This window comes from Erpetoichthys calabaricus, chromosome 3 (genome assembly GCF_900747795.2).
Source record: "Erpetoichthys calabaricus chromosome 3, fErpCal1.3, whole genome shotgun sequence".
Classification (NCBI taxonomy): Eukaryota; Metazoa; Chordata; class Cladistia; order Polypteriformes; family Polypteridae; genus Erpetoichthys; species Erpetoichthys calabaricus.
In genome coordinates, this window is record NC_041396.2 from 204,935,646 (window position 1) to 204,961,428 (window position 25,783).

At 37.2% G+C, this 25,783-nt stretch overlaps 1 protein-coding gene across 7 annotated transcripts in view; it reads right to left on the reverse strand.

The window, feature by feature from the left end:
• The window catches only part of LOC114648588 (nesprin-1-like), a 360,492-nt gene that overhangs the window by 77,753 nt on the left and 256,956 nt on the right, over nucleotides 1-25,783 (reverse strand). For all 7 annotated transcript variants that reach the window (XM_051924543.1, XM_051924540.1, XM_051924539.1 and 4 more), the window contains 13 exons: nucleotides 24,261-24,417; nucleotides 23,734-23,865; nucleotides 19,921-20,076; nucleotides 19,544-19,753; nucleotides 17,176-17,277; nucleotides 14,877-14,996; nucleotides 13,878-14,078; nucleotides 11,940-12,113; nucleotides 9,355-9,486; nucleotides 8,546-8,742; nucleotides 6,651-6,783; nucleotides 1,857-2,039; nucleotides 740-889 (listed from right to left, as the gene is read on the reverse strand). In XM_051924543.1, the coding sequence (XP_051780503.1) occupies nucleotides 740-889; nucleotides 1,857-2,039; nucleotides 6,651-6,783; nucleotides 8,546-8,742; nucleotides 9,355-9,486; nucleotides 11,940-12,113; nucleotides 13,878-14,078; nucleotides 14,877-14,996; nucleotides 17,176-17,277; nucleotides 19,544-19,753; nucleotides 19,921-20,076; nucleotides 23,734-23,865; nucleotides 24,261-24,417 (2,047 nt within the window). The remainder of the gene's footprint in view (nucleotides 1-739; nucleotides 890-1,856; nucleotides 2,040-6,650; nucleotides 6,784-8,545; nucleotides 8,743-9,354; nucleotides 9,487-11,939; nucleotides 12,114-13,877; nucleotides 14,079-14,876; nucleotides 14,997-17,175; nucleotides 17,278-19,543; nucleotides 19,754-19,920; nucleotides 20,077-23,733; nucleotides 23,866-24,260; nucleotides 24,418-25,783) is intronic.

The window sequence follows — 25,783 nt, forward strand, 5'->3', positions numbered from 1 at the left end:
GGTCACTTATAACTAATATCTTACTATTTCTGAAACTATGATCATTGTTTGCCTTGGCTACCTTGTTCAAAACATTCCCTAAGCTATTTTGATGCTGGATACTATGATCTAATTATCAACGAATTTGATTTGCCAATTAATCTCCCATCAACTGCAAAACCATTTTCAATCCATTTCTTTTTAACTATGACTCAACTTTCTATACTCACCATTATCTCACTGATTTGTTTTTAATGTAGATGCTAAAAAGGAACATCTTTGTTACTCATCGGTCTATCTATCATTGTCCTGATGGTGTACTTTTATTCATATTTTTACGGGTGTCCTCCTTAAACTGCCTGTTTCACTAGCCTATTCCGAAGTACTGTAGTTTAATATTCTCATTAGCTTATGTAATCAACTTGGACAAGATGACTCTCATAAGCAGCAAAACAAAAATATCACTACTGTTGATGAAATTTTTTTTTTTTACCAAAATTATTTGTTTCTTCTATGCTAAAGCAAAAATAAATGAAAGTATACAGCATTGAAAATATTTACATGGAATAAAATAAATCCGTCAATGTGAACATATTCCCTAAAGCATTTCATAATCATTCTGTAAACAATGTAATGAAAATCCATCATAAGTCAAAAATAAATGTTGCAATTGATGAAAAATTACAGGAGACGAGATCTATTCTAAGACTTTTTCCTTTCCATTCAAAATTTGCTGCATATTCAAAACCAATTTATGCACCTTGTATTTCTGAAGGTATCCTTTTATAGCTTCAGATCCAACTACACCTTTGATTTTTTCTTCATCTTCTTTTATGACATTCTCCATGAGTGAAATCCAGCTCATCAACTCAGTAATGGCATGACGAGAAGGAAGTTTCTCCATCTGGAGCTGTTAAACAAAATAAAGAAAGGTGTATTTTAATGCCCGATGTTTTAATTCACCTTTAATTATTGCATCAGATATGCACAGGTATGGGTGATATGGTATACAGTAATAATGACTGCTGATTAACAACTTCACAGACATGGGTGTTATTGCCTAGTTATAGTGTGTGTCAAATTTTTTTCTTTCCCAATTTCTGCATGAGTTTTCTCTGTTTTCCTACCACATCCCATAGATGTCAATGCTAATTATTAATGAATTAATTACATTTATATAGCGCTTTTCTAACCTACTCAAAGCGCTTTACATAGATAGTGGAGAACCATTTCAACCACCATTAATGTGTAGCATCCATCTGGATGATACTATGGCAGCCATTCTTGCACCAGTATGCTCACTACATATTAGCACATTAAATCTTGCAGGTAAATGAAACTAGTCCACTGTTATTGTGTGGATGTGTTCATGAATGTGGCTTATGGTGACTGAATTTCACAGGTTGCTTCTGCTTTGTGTTCAATTTTGCTGGTGTACACTCCAGATAAAACACTTCAGAAAATGAATGGATGATGGACATTGACTGAAGTTGTAAAAACATTTCTGCCTCACTTCAAGTCACCATTTTGATTATTCACTCAGCAAGGATCCTTACCCACACTTGACAGAGGACTATGTTAACTGTGGTCATTTAAATATGTATTCAAACCAAATCTGAGGGCTTACATAATGTATAAAGCCCATATGAATATAACTGGATATAACTGGTAATTAAGAGATGTGCCAGTTAGATTTGGATTTACATGACTTTATGTAATAGAAAGTGTACTTTGTTATTTTTTATCAACTAATATGTGTCACTGTGAGTTTGAATTCTCTCTAAGACTACTTTCATTTTTCTGATCTGTTATTTTCAATATATTATAAAACTGTTATCTACACAGAGGAATGGACAGATGGATATACTGAAAAATACCTGGTGTAGTTTCTCTTGCACTGCAGGAATGCTTGTAAGAAGTTCAGCCCAGCGAGATTCAATCTGAGAAAGTTCAGCCCGCAGTCCTGCTGTGTCCACCTTTTTCAAACGCAGCAACTGATTACCAGTACTCAGTACTGAAGACTTCAAAGAAGATTTGGCATCCACTATCTTTGAGAACTCCTGAAATGGGATTATTAAATTGGATAAAGTAAAAAAGATCAATACATGGTAAATTTATTATTTGTGATGAAATCATAAAGTTTTAAGCTAACCATTCAAGTAAAAGCAACGGACGATTAACCCTGCAAAATATTTAGGCATTTTCATAAGCATAATAAAATAATGTCCTTCTAAACCTAAAAAGAGCACATAATTGGCAGACAATAAGAAGAATCTCATGTTAGTCTGTATCCATATGGAGTCTACTAAGGGCTACTAGAAATTCAGATTTCAAATATTACTCGACTTACTGTATGTCATGTAGCATCAATGAAATGCATTTGTTGTAACAACACATACACAGATATTTGGAAGTATCACTGTGGTATTGGTTGGGATTAAATGACAGTAATTCAAGTTACTATTCTGTCTGGAGAATTTTGATAAATAATAGTCCCCATGAATATTTACTATAATTTCTTCAAATTACAGTACTTTATTCTTAAGCTGAAATAAAACTTAAAACAAGTTTTAATACTGACACCCTTATGCTATCCTGCTTGAAGTATTATATTGAAAATTAAATTATAACTATATAGAGGGATAAAGCTGATGTCACAAACAATGAAATTCTGGGAAAGAGTTATAGAGAGATTGCTTTGGGAAGAGATCATTATAGAGGAGAAGCATTTTGCTTATATGCAAGGTCTTTACAGTCTTTGCATTAGGATATCTTACAGAGAAGCATTGAGAAAAACAAAAATGCTTGCATATGGTGTTCTTTGACTGCTAGAAGGCTTATGATAAGAGTACCACATCAAGAAGTCTGGAAGTGCCTGAGTGAGAAAGAAATACCACAGAAGCATGTGAAGATTGTCATTGTCCATGATGTCTAACAGGGAGTGAGGACCTGGGTTAGAATCAGTGTTGGGGTAACAGACAAGATCTCAGTTAGAGTAGGTCTGCACAAGAGAGCTTCTTTAATTTTTCTTTAAGACCTCTTTGATTTGCTTATGGATCTGTTGACACATGGGATAAAAGACTAATCCCAGTTGTACATGCATTTTAAGGATAGCATTGTGTTGTGTAGCACCAGAAAGAAGGGAACAGAGAGGAAGTTCTAAGAATGGAAAGGCTTTATAAGATAGAGAACTGAATATAGACAGGAAGAAGACATTTGAGGTTAAATTATTATAAGATTCAGACATTAGCCTTCACAGAAAAGAGTGGCTAAGTTTAAATACTTAGTATCAGTGGTAGACCAAGATGGAAAACTGCTTCCAAAAATTTCCCACAGAATGCAGTGTGGGAGGAACAATTGAAAAAAGGTATCAGGAGAGATGAAGGGTATGGGCTCATTCACACCTAAGTTCTGATAGTGTTTAAGTGCTAGTCCAAAATGCTCCTACACCGTTTGTAAAGTTATTTTCAATTACACTATTCACAACCAAACATTTTAGCAGCAATTGGTTTAGAAAACTTGTGCATGTAGCAGTATGGGAGTTTTCAGCTAAGCACTTGTTTCATTGAGATGCATGGTAATATTTGTAAAACACTGGTAAAAACAAATTAAGAACATTTTTGCAATATTTTTATAGGAAGATACTGCCTCTTCCTGGAGAGAAGAAACTCATTGAAACTAAAAAAAAATTATGTCTGAGTCACCGAGCACGTGCATGCTTTGGTTGTCTAATGAGTAATGATAGCTATTGACGAAGTACTCACATAGCTTGCAATCAAATGACAACAATACATTTAGTTTTAATCAAATCAAAGTTTAGTAAGTTTATTATAGATGTTTTAACATATAGACGGACTCGTAGCACAAAGTTGTTTTTTCTGCCTCATAGGTATGAGGTTTGCATGTTCTACCCGAGCATTTCTGGATTGATTGATATTAGTGAGTGTGCTTAACTGCAGATGACTACCTGCTTTAACATGAATACTAAAAATGTGCCAGTAACTCTTCTCAATTAAGAAAATATGTTTATTACTTCATGTACTGTATAGTAAATATCATCCATCTTCAGGTGTGAATATTTACCAATTGTGCCACCAGATCACACTGTTTAAAAATATAGCAAATAGCTTAATTAAAACAAAAGTATCCATTTATTAATATATTTCTGTTCTGTTACTGGATTGCATGCAGCACATGTTTGATTCTTTCCTTACACTCTGTGTTGCTGATATTATCACTCTTCCCCTGACACCCTAACTGAGAAGACTAAATGTACACCTCAGTACATCCAGGATAAAATGTATATGAATATAATGTCTATTCAATGCTTTTCACTTGATTACATGATAGCAGCAGGCAATTTTTTTGAGAAATAATGCCATTTTTTTTTGAGTGGTGGGAATAAGCTTTTATAAGTATCATAAAGACATACAGTTGTGCTCATAAGTTCACATAACCTGGCAGAATTTGTGAAATGTTGGCCATTGTTTGGAAAATATAAGAAAAAAGCTTTCTTTTTAATTAAGGAGTGTATTCAGCCGAGGGAATTTATTATCACATAATTGTGTGTGCCCTTTTTTAAATCACTAAGGTAACTGAAATCATCCAAAATGACCTGATCAAAAGTTTACATAACCTTGAATGTTGGGGCTGATAATATAAACACAATTTGACACACACAGGTTAAAATTAAGGGTAATTAATGGAGACACCTGTAACCTCTTTGGCTGTAATCGGTATCTGCATAAATAGTCAATTTAAATTCATGCAGAGCTGCACTGACTTTGCTGGATACCATGACACGGGGAAAGCAAAAGAACATGTCAAAGGACCTGCAAAAATAGGTTGTTGATTTTTATAAATCAGTGAAAGGATATAAAAAGATATCCAGAGATCTGAAAATGGCTGTCAGTAGTGTTCAGACTCTGCTAAAAAAAGTGGAAAGTTAGGGGTTTGTTGTTACCAAATCACGGTAGACCAACCGAGATTTCAGCCACAACTGTCAGGATCATTTGTCAAGCTGGCAAGGAAAACCCACAAGCTATTCCACCTAGGATACAAGCTTCTTTGCAAACAAATTCGGCTGCTATTTCAAGATACACAATAAGGAGGTACTTGGAACAAAAATGGGCTCCACAGTTGAGTTGCAAGGCAAAAAGCCTTTATTGGTCCACAAAACAGCCCACTTACAATGTGCCAAACAGCATCTAGACAAGCCTCAAACTTCTGGAACAAAGTCCTTTGGAATGATGAGACCAAAATTGAACTTTATGGTCACAACCATAAATGCTATGTTTGGAGAGGATGCAACAAGGCCTATGATGAAAAGCACACCATCGCTACTGTGAGGCATGGAGGTGGATCTCTGATGCTCAGAGAACATTTTGCATTCATCAGTCCAGAAGCTGTGAATGGGATCTTCCAACATGATAATAATCCAAAACACAAGGCCAAGTTGACCTTTTGGTGGCTACAACAGAAAAAGTGTAAGTGCTGGATTGACCATCACAGTCTTCTGACTTCAATTTCATTGAGCCTCTTTGGGGAGATCTCAAACATGTAATTCATGCAAGACAACACAAGAACTATATATTTACAGGACCTATAGACTTTTGGCCAAGAAGAATGGACTGCTGTACCACCTGAGAATATCAAGGGCCACATCCACAACTATAACAAAAGACATTGATGCTAAAGAGGGAAATAAGCAGTAATAAAAAGGAAAGGTATGCAAACTTTTGAACAGGGACCATCTCATTATTTTCCTTATTATTATGTTTTGTTTAATGGTTGTGCTGTTCCGTTATGCCTTATTAAGTTGGATTCCATTAAAAGTAAATTAAATGCCTTTTGCCTGATCAGTCATCTTTTATTTAAAGTATGGTACACATCTTACAAATTCTGCCAGGGCATGTAAACGTATGAGCACAACTGAATCACTGTACTTAAGTGCTTATCGACTCCTGTATGAAATATTGAACTTTACAGAAGAATTTTACAGAGCAGGGTGAACCCAATATCTAAAGTCATGATGCTAATGACATATCCTCTTCAGTACCGTGATTGTCAGGATTAAAAGCACTAGAACATCTCAAAACACATTAAAGGATAAAAGGAAATGCTGTCAATCATATTTTCCCTTCCAAATGGTTCTTTGAAAATGTTTGTAAAATGCTTTAAAAACACTTGCAAAACAGAACTTGAAAAAATGCCACATGATGGAAATTTACAACACCTAAATGTGAATTTGCCCTAAAGGTAAGGTTTTTAAGATGGTGGTAAGACCAACAAAGAAGGGAGGCAGGAGATGTTGGATGTGGCAGAAATAAGAATGCTGAGATGGTTAAGTGGAGTTACAAAGAAGGACAGAATAAGAAATGAGACAATCAGGGGTACACCAAAAGTAGAAGAGATATCTAAGAAAGTACAGAAAAGCAGGTTGAAATGGTATGACATGATGAGCAGAGAAAATTAATATGTGGACAAGTAGTTTTGGAAATAGAAGTTCAAGGAAAGAGAAAGAAGGGGAGGTTGAAACACATGTGGAAAGATAAGGTAAAAGAAGATTTGAAGGAAAAGTGTCTGACATAGGAGGAGGTGTAGGACAGAGCTATGTGGAGAGGGTTGATCAGCAGCCAACAATTCAATGTTCTCTGTAACAGTTGTCTCACCAGGAAAGTACTGAGATGGTCTCGGACAGTTTCTAGCTCCTGTGGTACAGTTACTGACTGTGTGTTCCAATACTCTAGCTGATCAAGTGCATTTTGTAGCCATTGTCCAAGTTCTGTAGACTCTCGTTGGTACCTGGAGAAAAAATACATGAAGCCCTGTTTAGAGAATGCATGCTAACAATAACACACTATAGATGCACAAAATGTTATTAATATGATAATATGACAATATTGATTTGATTTTTCTTGTAGCAGATTAACATCTATTTCTTTAATAGTACCAAAGAAATTCCAGAATAGGACTACAATCCTCATGGATACTTTGATCATCAATTTTCTGGGCACATAAATCTTGGGATTTTTCTTTCACATTAAATAAACATAAATGAAGATCACAGGAAGTAAGTGTAATGTAGCATTAATAGAGTCCTGCTTTCCTTTGTGTCACTTCACTTGCTCAGTTGTTAGCATTGCTCCCTCATCTTGTTCTTCTTCACATCCCAGTATAATTTTAAATCTCAGACTTTCTTCACATAATTTCACTCTAATTTGTTACATGTCGAAGGATAAGAGGAGGGAAATAATTGACAGTATAAGGATAATACACACCCCAAGAATAATAATTCTACTGTTATTATCTACAAAAACAGAAAAAAAACTAAAAAAAACCTTGTGTATACAGTTTTGACTTGAGACACTTTTATCATATTAAATTTATGCTGTATGCCTTGCAATACATACATTACTTGTATGGCGGACGGCCGGGACCCATGCCTGGCCGGGACACCCCTTTGACACTGGGACCAGGGGAGCAGCCATAAGATGCACAGTACATCCCCTGGAACACGTGGTGGCAGCCCTCCTGGGTTACATCGGGGCCACAGGGGTGGGACTTCAGGACTCAGACCTGTTGGGCTCTGTGGCCACCAACTGGAGGAGCTGCACGGATTAACGAGCCTCTGTGGGTTAGAATGCAGCCACACCCAGAAGTGCAGCCTAATTAGGCTAATTACCACCTGCAGCACTTCTGCGAGGGCTATAAAAGGAGCCTGCAGCCACTACTCAGGGCGCCAGAGTCTGGAGGAGGATGACGACGAAGCTGCCTGAGAGGAGTAGTGGAGGAAGAAGAGTGTGGTTTGGGGTGATTTACTTTGTGTGTTGTTTTGGGACTGTTTTGGGAGATGCCCCACGGCTGAAGAAAAATAAAAGTTCTTTTTGTTTATTTTACACTTGCCTCCGTTGTCAGTCTGTGTTGGGTCGATGCCTATATAGCGCCTTTGCCACACTTGACAGACAATAATCTTAAGCAATCATATTTTCATTAACATTCTTTAATTCATTAGTAAGAAATTACCAACATTAGGTTTATACACTATCATCAGCTTGGGATAAGCTCTTCAGTAGTGAATAGCTGTATACAAACTTATCGTCTATCAAATAAGAAAGATCTAATAAACTTGATAAACATCTAATAAATTATTATTATCAGGGTCAAAGTTCTGTAACATGAAGCACTACTCAGCGACCAGAAGCAATAATAAAGTTCAACAGGGAAAGTGTTAAGGATCCATAATGTATATGTTATGATAATTTAAGGTGATGCTTTACTAATATCCTATAGTAAAATTATTTTACTGTAAAAATATTTTTGTTTAAATATTTCACTTGAAAGAAGCTCCTCATATGAAATTCTTTGTTCACTTGCTTACAGTATGGTTTTTGTGCTTGATAACATTCCAGTACTTACTGATCATGGCACCAGAGACTAGCAACATACTGCATTGTTAAAGTATGTGAGACTTTCAGTGTACTGTGTACACATGACAATAATGACCCTATAAACATATAAATACAAGGTTTACGAATGCAAGGCTCCAGCTAAGGAAACTACTTACCTTTGCCAATGTTTCAATATTGTGTCCAGTCTGTTGAGCTCCTTGTTTACTTTGGATGTATTATTAAGCCAGCGTTCCCCCAGCTGAGTCAAAATAATATCCAAATCCGAACAACAGACAGACATCATTAGCCTCTTCCCATCATCCAAAACCTGATAGAGCTGATGTTGATGCTCAGTCAAACTGCTCTTCAAATGCTAGAAATAAAAAATAAAATGAGCTACTACTCTATAATATTATGTGTTTACCTTCAAGTAATGGACGGAAAGAACATTCTCTACTAACCAGGTAACTACAGTAACTGAAAGTGACACAGAATATCTAAATCTTGTCAATGTGCCATGGGTAGAGCAGGATTTGGCCTAATGTTTTATAGAGCTGTGAAGATATGGATAAGGGTTTTTATGCTCATGAAGTAAAAGACCCTTGAGGAACATGAGGAATCTGTTTACTAGGAAGGCTTCAGCACTTGTACTATGACATGTCTTAATTGTGCTTCATTGACAAGACATGAACATAATATTCCAGATGGGGTCTTACTAGTGCACTGATTAGTTTCATAATATTCTACAGCATTTAGTATAAATCTTAATTTTTTACAATTCGTTAAGACTATTTCTATTTATTGTCATAAGAATGAAACCATTGTGTCATCCTAAACAGCTAAATCATTTCTAGGATTTACTACTTATGAAGCCAGCTTGTCCTATTATAAACGAGGAAATAAATCATATCTTCAACTAACCATTTATCTGTTAAAAAATCAAATCAAAAGGAAGAGTAAAGTCTGGCCTAAAGGTGCACAGTACCTGATAAATTGTTATCCTTTCCAAAAGTCTTTCTTCTGTCTCTTCCACTAGGCCAACACTGGGGACATTACTTTCTACAAGTTCCAGTTGTCTGAACAAAGATTGGTAATCATCTTCAACGTGGATCCAGGTCTGTAAAAAGATTGTTGTTAGAACATTGCCTTCATTTTAAACCTAGTTATTATGTTTTCCCATGTTATTAATTAGAACCTTCAGCCCCCAACTGTTCCAAAATATATGGCCTGAAAAATGAACAAATCAGCCATCTAAAGCCAAACAAATAACATAATTGAATGGTATTCTGGTCTCAATTGAATGACAATGATGATGTTGCTGATGATGATGATGTAGCTTTCTGTTACAATTTAAAATTATTTAAATACACTTTTAACAAGCAAAATTGGACAAACTATAAATTGGCAGTCTTCAGATTTAATTTGATGTGAATGAATTTTTAACTAATTTTGCTACATAAAATACTGAAGAGCTCAGGTAGGCTGTGAAAAGGTAAATAAAATGTGAAATACAATTTAGAAGCGGAGACGTAAGCATACAAATATTGTGGCAGTAAAACTAGCTAATAACACTTATATAGTATATCCACTGAAATCAAAATGCCACATACAGTATGTGGAGGAAAATTGTTAATGACCAAAGCTAACACATTTTGTTTTAATATGTGATGCTGTAAAAACCACTGTTTATACCCAACCAAGTGGGGTAACATTTTTGCAGTCACTAATATCATTAATGAATCTGAATTTAAATGCACATAAAGAGTGTGAACAGGTTAGAGCTGCTGCTTCATGGATTCAACATCCTAGATTCAAATTCTAAACTCGAAATCTGTCTGCTTTCACGCTAGCACATTATACTCATGTTTGAGTGGGTTTGCTTAAATGGTGATGCTGCATTATTAGCCCTGTAGGATTGTGTCATTGGACTGTTTCCTGCCTTGCACCCACTGCCACAAGGAAAGCCTGCATCCTCCCAGCAAGTTTATTTCCTCCAGTAATGCTGTTAATTAGAATTTCTGTTCTTCCTTCTGTTAACAAGATTTAACAGATTTAACATTTGCATAATGCGCTCTGGTTTCCTTCCTCAGTCCTAAGACATGCAGATTAGGTGGGCTGGCGATTCTAAATTGTCCCTAGTGTGTGCTTGGTGTGTGGGTGTGTGTGTGTGTGTGTCCTGCGGTGGGTTGGCACCCTGCCCGGGATTGGTTCCTGCCTTGTGCCCTGTGTTGGCTGGGATTGGCTCCAGCAGACCCCCATGACCCTGTGTTTGGATTCAGTGGGTTGGAAAATGGATGGATGGATAGATAATGTTGTTTATATTTAAAAACTGAAACAGATTTTGGTTTTACTGTTTGCTTACATTTGTATGAAAAGGTTACTACTATACAGTACATATGTTTAAGTGCAATGACATTGAACTCATTGAATTCACAGCATTTTACCTGAATAAAATGACCTTAGAAAATGAAGTTGATTCTATCCTCTATGCTCCACTATTTCAAATATGTACAGTGAAATAAGTGCACAATTATAAAGCAGAAATAATTATACATCATGCAGCACAAATAACCCATCCACCCATTTCAAACACTTCAAGCAAAGTTTTATTTTATAAAATATCATTATAAAGTATAGCTTTGGGTGTTCAAATATAACTTGTTCAATACGTGTTTATAACAAAGTAAACTATACATAATATTAATTTGTTAAATACATGCCACTGCAATACTGCCAAGCAGTTTTCCTGCCATGGAAAGACATCTCTGATACTGGAAGTCTAGGAATCAACATTTCAGATCAGACTGGGTGGAGTGGTGGCTCTGAGGCTAAGGATCTGCGCTGGTATCCAGAAGGTTGCCAGTTCGAATCCCCGTCACTGCCAAAAGAGATCCTACTCTGCTGGGCCCTTGAGCAAGACCCTTAACCTGTAATTGCTCCAGGGGCGCTGTACAATGGCTGACCCTGCGCTCTGACCCCAAGGGGTATGCGAAAACTAACAAATTTCTAATATGAGAAATCGTATAAGACGAAATAAAGAACAAAAAAAAAAAAACTGCCCAGCACAGACTTTACTGTAGAATGCCCAGGATTGATGTGCGGCCAGTTAGCCGAGGTCTCCAGAACTCTGACTAAGTCTGATAAACTGTGACTCTGTCTATTGTAACTGTTCACTGACCCCTGGGGGTTTGTTTCTCCAGGGATGCTGCTGAGTGGTGGCTTTATTTTCCTCTCCTTTGACATCAACTGGCTATAATTCAATGGTAATATTAATGGATGATACTGTTATGTTCCATATATGTTAATCAGTTTGGCACTATATTTTCTTCCTATGTGCTTAAAAAGGTATATGCTTTTAAATATATCCATGATATAACCAGAATTTTGTAATCTTTATCATTGTATTTACCTGTGAACTTGTTACAGTGCTCTGAGCCTGCTCTCAGTCAAGAGCATTATACATAAATAAATTGAGTTGAGCTGAATTTGTTTTAAGGATTAACATATTTACACTGATAAATGAATAACAAACTTCTGCTTGTAATACAATTTCTCCTACAAAGCACTTACCTCAAGAATGTATTCCAGCTCTATGCCTTTCTTATGGGCTTGTTTTAAAACTGCAGAGGCATGAGCCATTGTTTCCTCATATGAATGAGATTCCCTTGGTAGAAGAAAACCACTGATTTTTCTGTGGAAAGTTTCTGTCAAGATCATGTGAGATTCCAAACCCTGAAAAAAATCCTGATAGATAAAAGGAAAGTTTAATTTAAAAACAAAACAAAACAAAACCAAACAGGTAGCTAGCATTAGTCATTATAAAACTGAGTGGATAACTAGACATGATGGCAGCAATATTTAAAGAACATCATATGTACAGAGAAAAAAGCAAAACAATTTGGAACAATTGTAATTTTGTATATAATGTGGCTGAAAAAAAGAATGCTGTTTGTGTTAAATAACTGTTGTTATGGAAGACAAAAGATTACTAGTAAATATTACTATTATTCTAAAATAACTACAAATAAAATGGGTGGGATCAAGGCCCCATAATTGGTGCTGCTGCCTTACAGCTCCAGAAAGCCAAGCTAAATTCTCAGCCCACTCACTGATTGTGTGGCATCTGCATTAGAAATGTCAAATGTACGTAACGTTCAAGATTTTCCTGTGCCTGCTTGCTAATTCAGTAGAACATTTAACCAAGAGTGTGGAAAAAATCATAGACAATGACTGGTGGAATCAGTAAAAATTACTGAATGAGTAGTAATTTAAAAATGATTGACAATGCCACTACAGCTTGAACAGACTGCAGACTCCCTCTTAGATAAAAAAGATCCCTGCTGAAATATGGATGTGGACTTTTTAAAGCAATTCTGAGTGTTCATACTCATTTTCGATTCTACAAATATTCTGGAGATGATTTGTTGTTTAATTTGTCTAAACATAATGGTATATTTCTGTTACACTGAGCAATGAATTTTGCCACATCTGTGAGTAAGTGCAAAAACCACTCAATTGTACTTAAAGAAAATAAAAGACCAGGCAAAATATATTGCACTAGCTAAGGCTTTCTAATTATTTATAGTTTTTATTTTACAAAACTACAATTTTAACATAAGAGCTGTGTGTGGTCTTTGGGACAAAAAACAACCCAAAAACTTCCTAGCAGTTTTAATATATTGGTAAACTTGCAGAGGTGTCAGCTAAGTGGACCAGGACAGGTTGTATCTTGTCCAAGACGGACATGTAGTCAAGTGCACATTTTTTTCACAAATTGAGCAGGACAGACAAACATATGGTAGGTTATTGTGCTAACGTACAACATGCATGTACCACAAAGCTGACTTTGTCTGTTTGGGTTGAATGAAAAGTGAAGAGCAAGCAAGTGCCGAAAAAATTAAATAGTGCATGCATGCATGCACCATCTCACCAAGTGCAAGTCATAGTTGTATAAGCTGCTACATCTTCTGTAGAATTCACACCAACTCCCATAGCTTTGGATGAGCGTGACTAGAGCGAACTGCTCCATACACACACACACACACAAACACACACACACACATTTTCGTAATGAGAACTGAGGTGCATGCAAGCACTGAAAAAATTTAAAAGTGTAGGCATGTGCCATCTGGTGGCTCTGGTTGAGCGTGAGCAGAGCGGACTGCTCCATACACACATGGACACACAGGTCTTCTGTTTATCTATGTCTAATATCTAGCATGAGGGCAGAAAGTTGGTAAGCTTTCCTTCTTTTATGCAATAGCTTTGTCCTTTTTATCAATATAATGATTTTGGTGGAAGATTTTGGAATATTGTGGCCAAATGTTTTAAAAAATATATTCTGGTAGAGCACAGATAACAAAAAAGAATACAATGAGATACTCTCAAATGCAAGGCAATGAGAATCTAGGAACTTAAAAAGCCATGGATGTTCTGTAACTCAAACCAGCTTATTTTCAAACCATATTTAAATTTATAAAGTAGTTAACTTTAAAAAAAATATCAAACCTTATGCTTTTCAAGGAGATTCACAATATCCACTTTGGAGTTGGCTATAATTTTTTGACTGGAAGCAATTTTTTCTTGAGCTGTATCCACCAGGTCAGAGAGGTCTTGCAAGGCCTGTGCATACTGGTCTTTCAGAGCAAGGCTTTGGTTTAGTCCGCTTCTGCGAGAGCCAACAGTCATGACAAGCTCTTCATAAGTATCCTGTAAATAAACATGTACCATATGTGATCAGTGGAAGAAATCAAATTAAGTTAATTTCAGCCTATATCAACCAATTCCTAAGAAATATTGTTTCATAGAAAAGTATAAACGATTAACTACTTTTTATGAAAAAGAACCTCAGAGACTTGTGCATTGTATCCACTTTCTAAGTACTTCTTTATAGCACTGAGTGTAAGACAGGAGACAAACCTTCAGACACTTACTAAGGCAGTTTAGGCCTGTCAGTTAAAATAACATGCATATCTTCAAAGTCTCTCAAACTGTTACGAAGGTGAAAAATATTGGGGAGGGTGGATTAAAATAAATTTTAAATCATTTCATGGTGTTATAAATTACACATTAGAGGGCCTCTAAAAATGACTGTAGCAGTTGGCAAACAGCTCTTCACTGGCAGGGCTGGAAAGCAGCTGTATGTGAGCACTTCACAAACTGGGAAGGGCTAGACATTTAAGTGTCAGCAGCCCTAATGACAACCCTCAAAAAGATTTCAGAAAGAGGGTACAGACTTTTAGAGGACAACACTGTTAACAGCAGCACTATACAACCATTAGTGCCTAGCCTTGGTTTTAGTGATAATGAAAAATATGACAGTGGACAACAGCAAGTAACAGAGATTGCTAATATTGTGATATTGATAACCGTATTCATATTGCAGGAGAACGCTACTGTACCCTCAAGATGAAAGGCTTATGAATTCAATATTCTTAACTAACTTAGCTGCAGCAATGGTCAGTAGCAATCATCAGTTTTAAAAAAGTTAGGTTCACAAAAACGAACCTGAAGTTTTAAAAGTTCCTGAATGGAAGGCTGGTCCAATTGTAGCTTCTCTCCTTGTACTTTAAGCTCAATAATTCTTTGCTCAAACTCCTTCATGTTCTCTTCAGCATGTGAGATTGCCTGTAAGATGTAAGTTACATTATTATACAGTACATATCATACAAGATTCTCCTGTTGATTTCAAACATAAAACCAGATAAATTTGACCCAAAGACATTGTAAGGGTTAGTCACCTTAAAAGCTCCTTTCATTGTGAGTGTGTTTATAAAGTGCTTACTGTAAGTATGCATTAAATGTTTCAAAAGTAGACAAAATATTCAGCAAATTGCAGTATAAAATGTACTGATAGAAATATAAAAAGTCAAATGGGCAGCATATCAGATAAACATGAAAAATGCAGAAGGGGAAGGCAATCGATCACAGATACTGAATAAAAAAATCACACTTTTTTAGAAAGCAAAAGGGAAAATATAAAATACAAAAGCCATTATGTTATTATAAGCCATTATATTATTATAACTGCGGTGGGTTGGCACCCTGCCCGGGATTGGTTCCTGCCTTGTGCCCTGTGTTGGCTGGGATTGGGTCCAGCAGGCCCCCGTGACCCTGTGTTCGGATTCAGCGGGTTGGAAAATGGATGGATGGATATTATTATAAAAGCCAGTATTAAAACCTACTATAAAGAAATACCCTAAGTTCTTGTCAATAAGCCACGGCTTATCTAAGGAAAAAAGTTGTGAAAATGAAAAAATAGAATATCGGCTTATACATAAGTCCGGCTTATACATCCATCGCGGGGGTTTCGTTCCAGAGCCACCCGCGAAATAAGAATATCCGCGAAGTAGAAACCATATGTTTATATGGTTATTTTTATATTGTCATGCTTGGGTCACAGATTTGCACAGAAACACAGGAGGTTGTAGAGAGACAGGAACGTTATTCAAACACTGCAAACAAACATTTGTCTCTTTTTCAAAAGTTTAAACTGTGCTCCATGACAAGACAGAGATGACAGTTCCGTCTCACAATTAAAAGAATGCAAACATATCTTCCTCTTCAAAGGAGTGAAGCAAACAAATCAATATGTCTGTTTGGCTTTTAAGTATGCGAAGCACCGCGGCACAAAGCTGTTGAAGGCGGCAGCTCACACCCCCTCCGTCAGGAGCAGAGATAGAGAGAGAGAGGGAGAGTTTGTTTTTCAGTCAAAAATCAATACGTGCCCTTCGAGCTTTTAAGCATGCGAAGTACTGTGCAGCATGTCTTTTCAGGAATCAGCTTTACAAAAGATAGCAACGTGAAGATAATCTTTCAGCATTTTTAGACGAGCGTCCGTATCGTCTAGGTGTGCAAACAGCCCCCCTGCTCAATCCCCATACGTCAGGATCACAGATAGTCAGCGCAAGAGAGAGAGAACAGTAAGCCGGGTAGCTTCTCAGCCATCTGCCAATAGCGTCCCTTGTATGAAATCAACTGGGCAAACCAACTGAGGAAGCATGTACCAGAAATTAAAAGACCCATTGTCCGCAGAAATCCACGATATATATTTAAATATGCTTACATATAAAATCACAATTTAAATGACCGCTACGCGCTCGTGTTGACTCGGCGACGCCCAGAGCAGAAAGAACGCGCTCCGGCCGCTCCAACCGCGCCATGCGGGGAGTGAGAGAGACGGCAATATCTCACACTCTCTCCCCCCTTAAAGAAATTAAATGGGCACGAGTGAGACCACTGACCTCCCTCCCTTCTATTAGTTATAGGTTATAGTACGTTCGGCTTATCCATGAGTCCGGCTTATCTATGATACGATTTTATTTTAAAAATTCGTATGATTTTTGGTCTCCGGCTAATACATGAGTCCGGCTTATAGACAAGAACTTAGGGTATATATTTTACACCATGGAGGAAAGCAAAAATACGGCATTACTGAAACATGAGACATTTAGTACATGTGAAACTGAAGACCCACAAAATGTATTTAATTCCCTTCACCACTGAAAGTAACAACAATGATTCATGCTAAAGCCTTCATTTTTTTTTAATCATTTTTATACTTTTATTTAACTATTTTGCACAAAATATTTTCAAACAATATTATGGATTTTTAATGGCCATTATAAAGTATACATTTAAAGTCAGTACCTGATAAGGACTTTATGCTTTACACAACTATAGTACGATGTCAAGATGTTTAACTGAGGAAAATAATAGCAACGATTTCACAGATCTTCAAACTATATCTAAATTAGTCAGGTTTAATTAAGAACATTACTTTCTTCTTTCCTTTCTATAATATTACCTCCATCAAATTTGTAGCTGGTCTCTCCATTGCAGCTGCTAGTTTCTGAAGGATCTGATATTTACTATCAGCCAGTGCAGAGAATAACAGTTTCATCTCCATCTGCATGGGAAAAACATGACAATATTTAAATATTGAAACTCATTTTAAAATGCACTTTATGATAAAGCAATACTAATAAAGTGTAAAAGGACTATAAATACTGCAAACTCAGATTTATAACACTGCATATATTACACATCAAAAGAGGGTAATGTGGAGGTGCAGCAGGCAGTGCAGCTACCTTAATGAGCTTGTCTCAAAGCTTCAGAATCGTTTTGGAACATTATGTTGAGGTCACAGTGATTACCACTACTGATTCACAGTTAAAGAATCCTGAGTTGAAATCCTGGCGTGTTCACAGTCGCTGTGGATCTTTACTAATCCATTCCAGATAATGATGACAGTATAAACTGGATTTTATGCTATTCATTTTATTATGCAGCATTTAGAGCTGCTTATTCTTAGCCTTTGTTTTTTCTTAGGATGTCAATTCTACCATTGGATGCAGCAGAACATAAACTCAAAAAAGCATATTTTAAATTTAAATGTAGGGGTGAACTACTTCTCAATTGAGAAAATTTGTGTAGTCCTTTGTGTGCTGTGAAGTAAATGACATTCATCCCATTTTTACATACCCAACCTGAGCTCCCAAAGATTTATGGTATAAACTTTACTGCTGCTCCACCAGATCACAGTGTTTCAACAAATATACTATATACTATATATACAAATAAACTATAACAAATAGCTGGATGAAAATTAAACTGACATTTTAAGAACTGGTTTCTGTTTCTGAATTGCATGCAGCACTCTTTACTGATTGGATGTATGATTGTGCCCTGCAAAGGACCAGTGTACTATCCACCATGTTCTTTTTCTTACCTTTCACCTGTTTTGGATATGTTTAGCACAGTTGTTGAAAGAACAAGTCTCATGTTGTTTTTGGGAACTAATCTAGATCTTTGTGACTTCAGCTTTTTTAAGCAAAATTAATCCCTTGAGTACCCTGAGTAGGTGAAATTTACCCCTGGTTGGGAACCCTTGCCCTATACCCAGCACAGCCGCATTTATCGCTGGCTCTCTGTGACCCTAAACTGTGCCAACTGAATTTGACCCTCAGCAGATGCAAGATGTTACCAGATGCAGTAACCATCACACTTGCATGCACAGCTTTACAGCTTCAGCAGGCAATGTCTTTAGGAAATAAGGTAATATTTCTGTGAAATAAGCAGTAATAGTAATAATTATTATCATTATCATTTTTTAAGTGGTGGAAATACAGTACGTTTGCATAGTAAGGCATATCTTTTGTTTTTCTAAGTAATGCTAGTATTTTTCTTTTAATAAAACAAGTATTACATCAAGATACATAAAAAAAGAACCTGACTACATAATGCACATAAATTTTAACATGTTAGCCCCATACTACATGGGACAGATGTGGACGGGGATGCTAAATATTTTCTAGCTAACTTAGCCAGTTCTGGGTATTTGTCCTCCTGTAGCTTCCACCACAGTAATAGACCAAGTCTATTACTGCTGGAGGTGTATTTTCATACATCACTGCATTTCTGACTCAAGTCAATGTCTATTTTTTACTCATGTCTTTATCGCTCAACATCTGATATTGAGAAGAAGGAGCGAGGCATCAGTAGCTCATCTTCAGAGCCTAATGACTTATATTTTCTTTTGGGGGTGGTTCTTCTACTGTATTTTATGTTTCAGTGCGGGATGATACAGTATTATAAGAGATGGGTAGCAACCTGTACGGATAAAGATCATTACTGAGAAGAATGCAGGAAATGATGAAGCACCGGTGACCCAATACTGCTATTATTACTTAACTTGGATTCATTTGCTGTTGCTTCATTAACAACATGTGAATCACAGTCAGATTACCTGGATAAAATTAAAACATTTAGGAGTTGCGTTAAAAAAATGTAATTGTAGACTTTTTAAAATTGTTAATTGCACACAATTAGTAGCTCTAATGTTTTTCCCATTCTCATATTTAATGTGAATATTAACTGAAGCTCCTGATCTGTACTTGCATGATTTTATGCATTATGCTGCTGCCATATTATTGACTGATCAGATAATGGCATGGATTAAATAGGTGTACAGGTGATCCTAATAATTTGCTTGTTTTTGGGTTATAACTCATTTTTGTTTGTTATTTTCAATGAATATATATACAGTACACATAAATGTAAATTTATGAGGGAGAAAATAGGTTGTTTCATTTTATTAATGGAGTTGGCTTACATAAGAATCATGATGTTATATGCAGACAAGTCTAGTGGTAAATAAGAAATAAATGACTTACTTGAAACTCTGTTAGCTGCTGGAGGCGTATTTTCATATCATTACATTTCTGACTCACAGCTGAGTCTAGGGCACCAAGACGTACTTGAAGATGGCCCAAAGTTTCTTCAATCACATCCTGGTTTTCTCCACACCGTGCCAGCTCCTGAAGGAAGAGCTCCTTATTCTTGTCTACATCTTCTGTTACTTCTTTGATATCTTTGCCTAATCCCTGAGATACACAAAACACTAATAAAATAGGCTGAAAATTATATTTTCTAACCAGAACTTCACTATACAGACCAAGAAATGAAGAACAGTTTACAGTATATTCATGTTGCTAAAATTAGGGATATGAAGATAACGTGAAAGAAATTACTAAATAAGTTTATACTGTACCTCTTGATTACAAAGTTGTGTCTCTGTATCCTCAGCAAGGAGAACTGGTCCGGTGAAAATACTGTTTTCAACACCATCCAACCAATTGGATGTAGCAGATACAGCTTTGTAAAGCTTTTGCTCCAAGTGAAGGCTTTGTTTATCAGCACCTCCCATCTTAAAAACAATATAAAAACAGCATATTAATAACATCTCTCTGTTATAAAAAGAAAAAAAACTTGGGACGAGACAGTGACAAGACATGATCTTTTGAAGAGAGATCTTTGAGTGAGAGAGAGAGAGAGAGATCTTCGAAAGACAGAGACAGAGAGACACTTTCACTTTCCGCGAGACAGGCATGCAGATCACGCTGCACAGGAGCAGCAGCAATCCAGCAGCTGCTCAAGCAAAGAGATCAAACAGTGTTTGAGAATGTCTAGGGGAGAAGACAGACAAGGCAGTGACTTTAAAACGTTCGAAGCGGCACACGAAATGCAGATCACACCGCAAATGAGCAGCGGAAAGTCAGCAGCTGATCGAGCAAAGAGGAGGTAAAAAAAACAACTGTTATTTGATTCCCATTGTAGCACCATTAAAGAGGGGAGCCTGGGATTCCCAGACATTTTTCATTCCCGCATTCCTGGGAATGAAACTGCCGTAATTCCTGGGAAAACGGGAATGGTCAAGCTCGCATATATAGCGTATAAAAGTGTAAATATCGATCAAGAAATAACAAAGTTATAGTTGAAAATAATTAAGTGGCACGTTTTTTTGGCCCACGGTGTAGTGTGTTGCCGATTAATTCAGTCAACAACAGACCAGCAGCAGTCAATCTCCCGGCTGACTGAGCACAGTGGACTGGGAGGAATCTGCCATCTGCAGCTCACGAATGCCGGGACGGGCAGAGTTCATTGACGTCTGTGCTGTTGACAGCTTTGAACAGCAACTTGAAATTGCAATGCGTCAGTCTGTTGCATCCACATTACCTGTGTTAAGAAACTTGCCATTACAGAATGATGACAAGAAACTGGATGCATCAGTAAAAGCTGAAATGGCGGTGTTTCAGAGCAACGGCAAGCGCGGGCGTTGTTTAGAACAAGTGTATCAGTATCTGATGACTGTGCCGCCTACTTCACAGACAGACAGACAGACAGACAGACAGACAGACAGACAGACAGACAGACAGACAGACAGACAGACAGACAGACAGACAGACAGACAGATAGATAGATAGATAGATAGATAGATAGATAGATAGATAGATAGATAGATAGATAGATAGATAGATACTTTATTAATCCCAATGGGAAATTCACATTCTTCAGCAGCAGCATACTGATACAATAAATAATATTAAATTACAGAATGATAATAATGCAGGTGAAAAAACAGACAATAACTATGTATAATGTTAAATGTTAACGTTTACCCCCCCGGGTGGAATTAAAGAGTCGCATAGTTTGGGGGAGGAACGATCTCCTCAATCTGTCAGTGGAGCAGGACAGTGACAGCAGTCTGTCGCTGAAGCTGCTCTTCTGTCTGGAGATGATACTATTAAGTGGATGCAGTGGATTCTCCATAATTGATAGGAGCCTGCTGAGCGCCCTTCGCTCTGCCACAGATGTTAAACTGTCCAGCTCCATGCCAACAATAGAGCCTGCCTTCCTCACCAGTTTGTCCAGACGTGAGGCGTCTTTCCTCTTAATGCTGCCTCCCCAGCACACCACTGCGTAGAAGAGGGCGCTCGCCACAACTGTCTGATAGAACATCTGCAGCATCTTATTGCAGATGTTGAAGGACGCCAGCCTTCTAAGGAAGTATAACCGGCTCTGTCCTTTCTTGCACAGCGCATCAGTATTGGCAGTCCAGTCTAATTTATCATCCAGCTGCACTCCCAGATATTTATAGGTCTGCACCATCTGCACACAGTCACCTTTGATGATCACTGGGTCTATGAGGGGTCTGGGCCTCCTAAAATCCACCACCAGCTCCTTGGTTTTGCTGGTGTTCAGGTGTAGGTGGTTTGAGTCGCACCATTTAACAAAGTCATTGATTAGGTCCCTATACTCCTCCTCCTGCCCATTCCTGATACAGCCCACGATAGCAGTGTCATCAGCGAACTTTTGCACATGGCAGGACTCCGAGTTGTATTGGAAGTCCGATGTAAATAGGCTGAACAGGACCGGAGAAAGTACAGTACAGTGGAGGCAGAGCATGCTTTCTCAGAGGCTGGCATACTCTGTATGAAGGTGCATTCTCGCCTGGACGACCACACGCTGGACACGTTGTGCTTTCTACGCTCTTATTACCGCAACTAACTAGATACATGTACTTATATGACAGAATGAACTGCTTGTAGTTAACCCCTTAACCGCCCTCTGCCGGATATATCCGGCATCGTAGCTTTAATGCTCACGCCTTACTGCCGGAATTATCCGGCACATTTGCCTGTGGTTATGTGAATGCCTGGCGCGTAGTACAACTGACAGTTTGGCGTGGGTATTATTACTACGTTGTATTTCGACAACTCTGCGCTTGTATTGGCCGATCACGTGATGTGATTCGAAAGTGAAAGCTGTGAATATGGCGAAACGTAAACTGACTTCAAGTGAGGTTTTGCAGGCGATTTTGGACAATAATTCTGATCATGATTGTAGCAGTTCTGAAGAAGATTTTAGCGACAATGATGATCAGCAACGTGTGCTGCATGATACTGTGAATGACGGCGCATCGGATGACGGCGATGAGTGGGTGTATCCCCAGCATCTCAACTGGACTGCTGCCCGAGGTGAAATACCTTTTCTGCATCCGTTTGAGGCAACGTGTGGCTTTATTGTTGATGTAAACAATTACACTGCTGAGCAGTTTTATGAGCTGTTTGTGTCACCTGATTTGATCAGACATTTTGCTCATCAGACAAATCTGTATGCAGCACAGTTTATTGAGAAAAATCCCAATTTACCTCCACATTCCCGTGTTCGTGCTTGGGTAGACACTGATGAAAACGAAATGAAAAAATTCATTGGGATTTTGATGTTGATGGGAATAATCAGAAAACCAGATATTGAGATGTACTGGTCTACAGATCCTATGTATGCAACACCTATTTTTGCAGCTATAATGACATGTAACCGATTCTCTTTGCTGCTGAAATTCTTTCATTTGAATGACAACAGAAATGAGCCAGATAAGAAAGATCCAAACCGCGACCGCTTGTTCAAGCTACGTCCTTTGATTGATCATTTATTTGAAGCATTTCAGTTGCCCTACATGCCAGGACCGTCAGTTACAGTTGATGAAAGTTTATTGTTGTGGAAGCCTGAGAAAAGGTACATTTTGTGTTTTATTATGTGTTTGCCCATTTCTAGAACTTGCACAGCATTTAGTGGTCAATACTGCTTGAATAAATGTAAAAAATGTAAAAAAAATGTAAAAAAGTAAAAAAACGAAAATTGTTCAGATTTCGCCTGGCGTGGGGAATATTTAGGGAGTTGGCGGTTAAAGGGTTAAGGTTAGTCTTTTATTGGTGTCAACATATTGCAGTAGTTTTATTAAAAATAAGTGTTGCTCGTTCTAAAACCGTTCACATGTGAGATACCCGTGCACTGTGTCATTCCCGGGAACCCAGGATTCCCGGGAATGACATGCGGGATTCCCGAATTCCCGGGAATGGATTCCCTACCCTAGTTATATAAAGAAAAGGGCTCTGCAATAGACTGGTTCCCTATAAAGGGGTGTTTCCTGCCTTGTGTTGAGTTCTACCGGGATAATTTTGAATTACATTGAACTAGTTTTGAGAATGTTATGTTAAAGAATAAATAAATGTTCAAATACCTGGAATTGGACATCATCACAGGCCTGGGTAAAACGACTGAATAAAGATTTTACAGATGATTTGTCTTGTGCTGGAGCATCTCCTTTGAACATTGGTGTGGAAGAAGACACCAAACTAGGTCGACTATAAACCTGCACATATAAATGAAAATTAATGAATGACTGACACTGTAACTTAGAACCTGAGAAGAAAGTATACATAATTTTAAATTTAAATGGATATGCACCAGTCATGTAATAACATAGCTTTTTTGTATTAGTTGTTAACATTTAATGGGACAAATCTTTTTTTTTCATTATTATGTTCATTTCACAATTATGACTTATTGATCCAGAAGTATTACACAATAACGATAAGCTGTGGGAACCAAACAATTTATGTATTGATAATAAATACACACATACACTAGTAAATGTTCATTTATTGGTTTGCATCTTTAATAAATTTGGTCTTCACCTGCTCAAATTTGTTAACAGTTTTTAAAATGCTGGCAGAAAATTTATTATAAGAGTCAGGAATTTCATACCGGTTGGTTCTGGTCTTGTTCCAAAGTGTTTTCCAAAAATTTCTGCTTGGTATCAAATTCTCTATTTAGACTCTCCCACCTCATTCTCATCTGTTCCTGTGCAGAAGGCTTTTCCTCCTCCAAATCAAATTCGTCTGATAAGGACTTAGGTTTGTCACTGTAAATGATACAACATTCTTACCCAACAGCATCTATTTATGCACAATTAACAGGAAACAAAATTTACTTCTTTTTTGTGACATTCTACTGATCTGGGTATCATCAACAATGGGATGAACAATTTAGACCTAACAACATTACTGGCATACTTCACTAATATGTACAGCGCTGGGTTGTCTTTTTATTATGCACATGAATAACATACAGTAGCAAGACCTAACGTGAGGGGATTTCCAAGAGTTACTGATTTAAACCAATGTCATTATTCAGTCATTCTTAAGCATGCTTAACCCAAGGCTTGGCTGTGGGGGCTGGAGCCTATCAAGTCAGCACTGTATGCAAGGCTGAGAACAGCCTAGGCAAAGTACCAGTCTACATCATTCATCACATCTAATTACATATACAAACAAACATTTTCACTCACAATGGTGATAATTTGCAATCACCAATCAATCTTCCCTGCATATCTTTGTAGATGCAAAAGGAAAACTGCTGGCAGAGAGAACAAAATTCACAGAGACAGCATCTAGCACAGGATTTGAACACACAGTGTTAGATCCACGAAGAAGAACACTAACTGCTGTGCTAGCATGCTCCTCTTGTGTCAATATGTACTGCTTAATACAGTATTCAGTGCAAAAAGATTCACATCATTTTTATAAAACATGTTATAGAAATTACACAAATTTTGATCTCTGAGTAGGGGTCTACCTTCATTTCTTTCACTTTAGCCTTTTCATCAGTATTCTCTCTCACTCTCTCTATTTGGACGACACCTCCCTCCCTCCCACCTCTCCCTTATAGACTTATGTCTTTGAGAGATCTTGTTGAGAAATCAACATGGTGGCAACACCTTGTGTTAAGTCTTTTAAATTTCTAAAAACTATGTGTGATTGATGGTGAGAAAAACCACTGCATTCATCCCCATTCTTACTCTGCCCGAGTCTTCTATTATACTCAGCCAATGAATGCAGTGACTGGACACGGCTCATAGATGTTCTTCCTAAGAAATGTTCATATAAATCTACAGTTTTTAAACAGAACTATAAATTATGTCATTGACACTGTCCTAAATACAGGGTTTTCTTTTAAATGTGCTTTAGTGAATGAGACATTAGACTAGAAAATTGGCAGTAGGCCACAACAGCATTTGTTTCTAGGAGCTGCTGTAGTAAGTACAATGTCCATTAGGTATAACAGATTAGGAAAATAAGTATAAGTAACAAAATGTACTGATGCACTTACTTCATAATATAAAAACTAAAATCACTATCTATAAAAACAAAATCTATCTTATGATGTTTCTTTTAGATATAAGCATAGTTTATCCTCAATAATATGTATATTCATCCTTATTATACCCT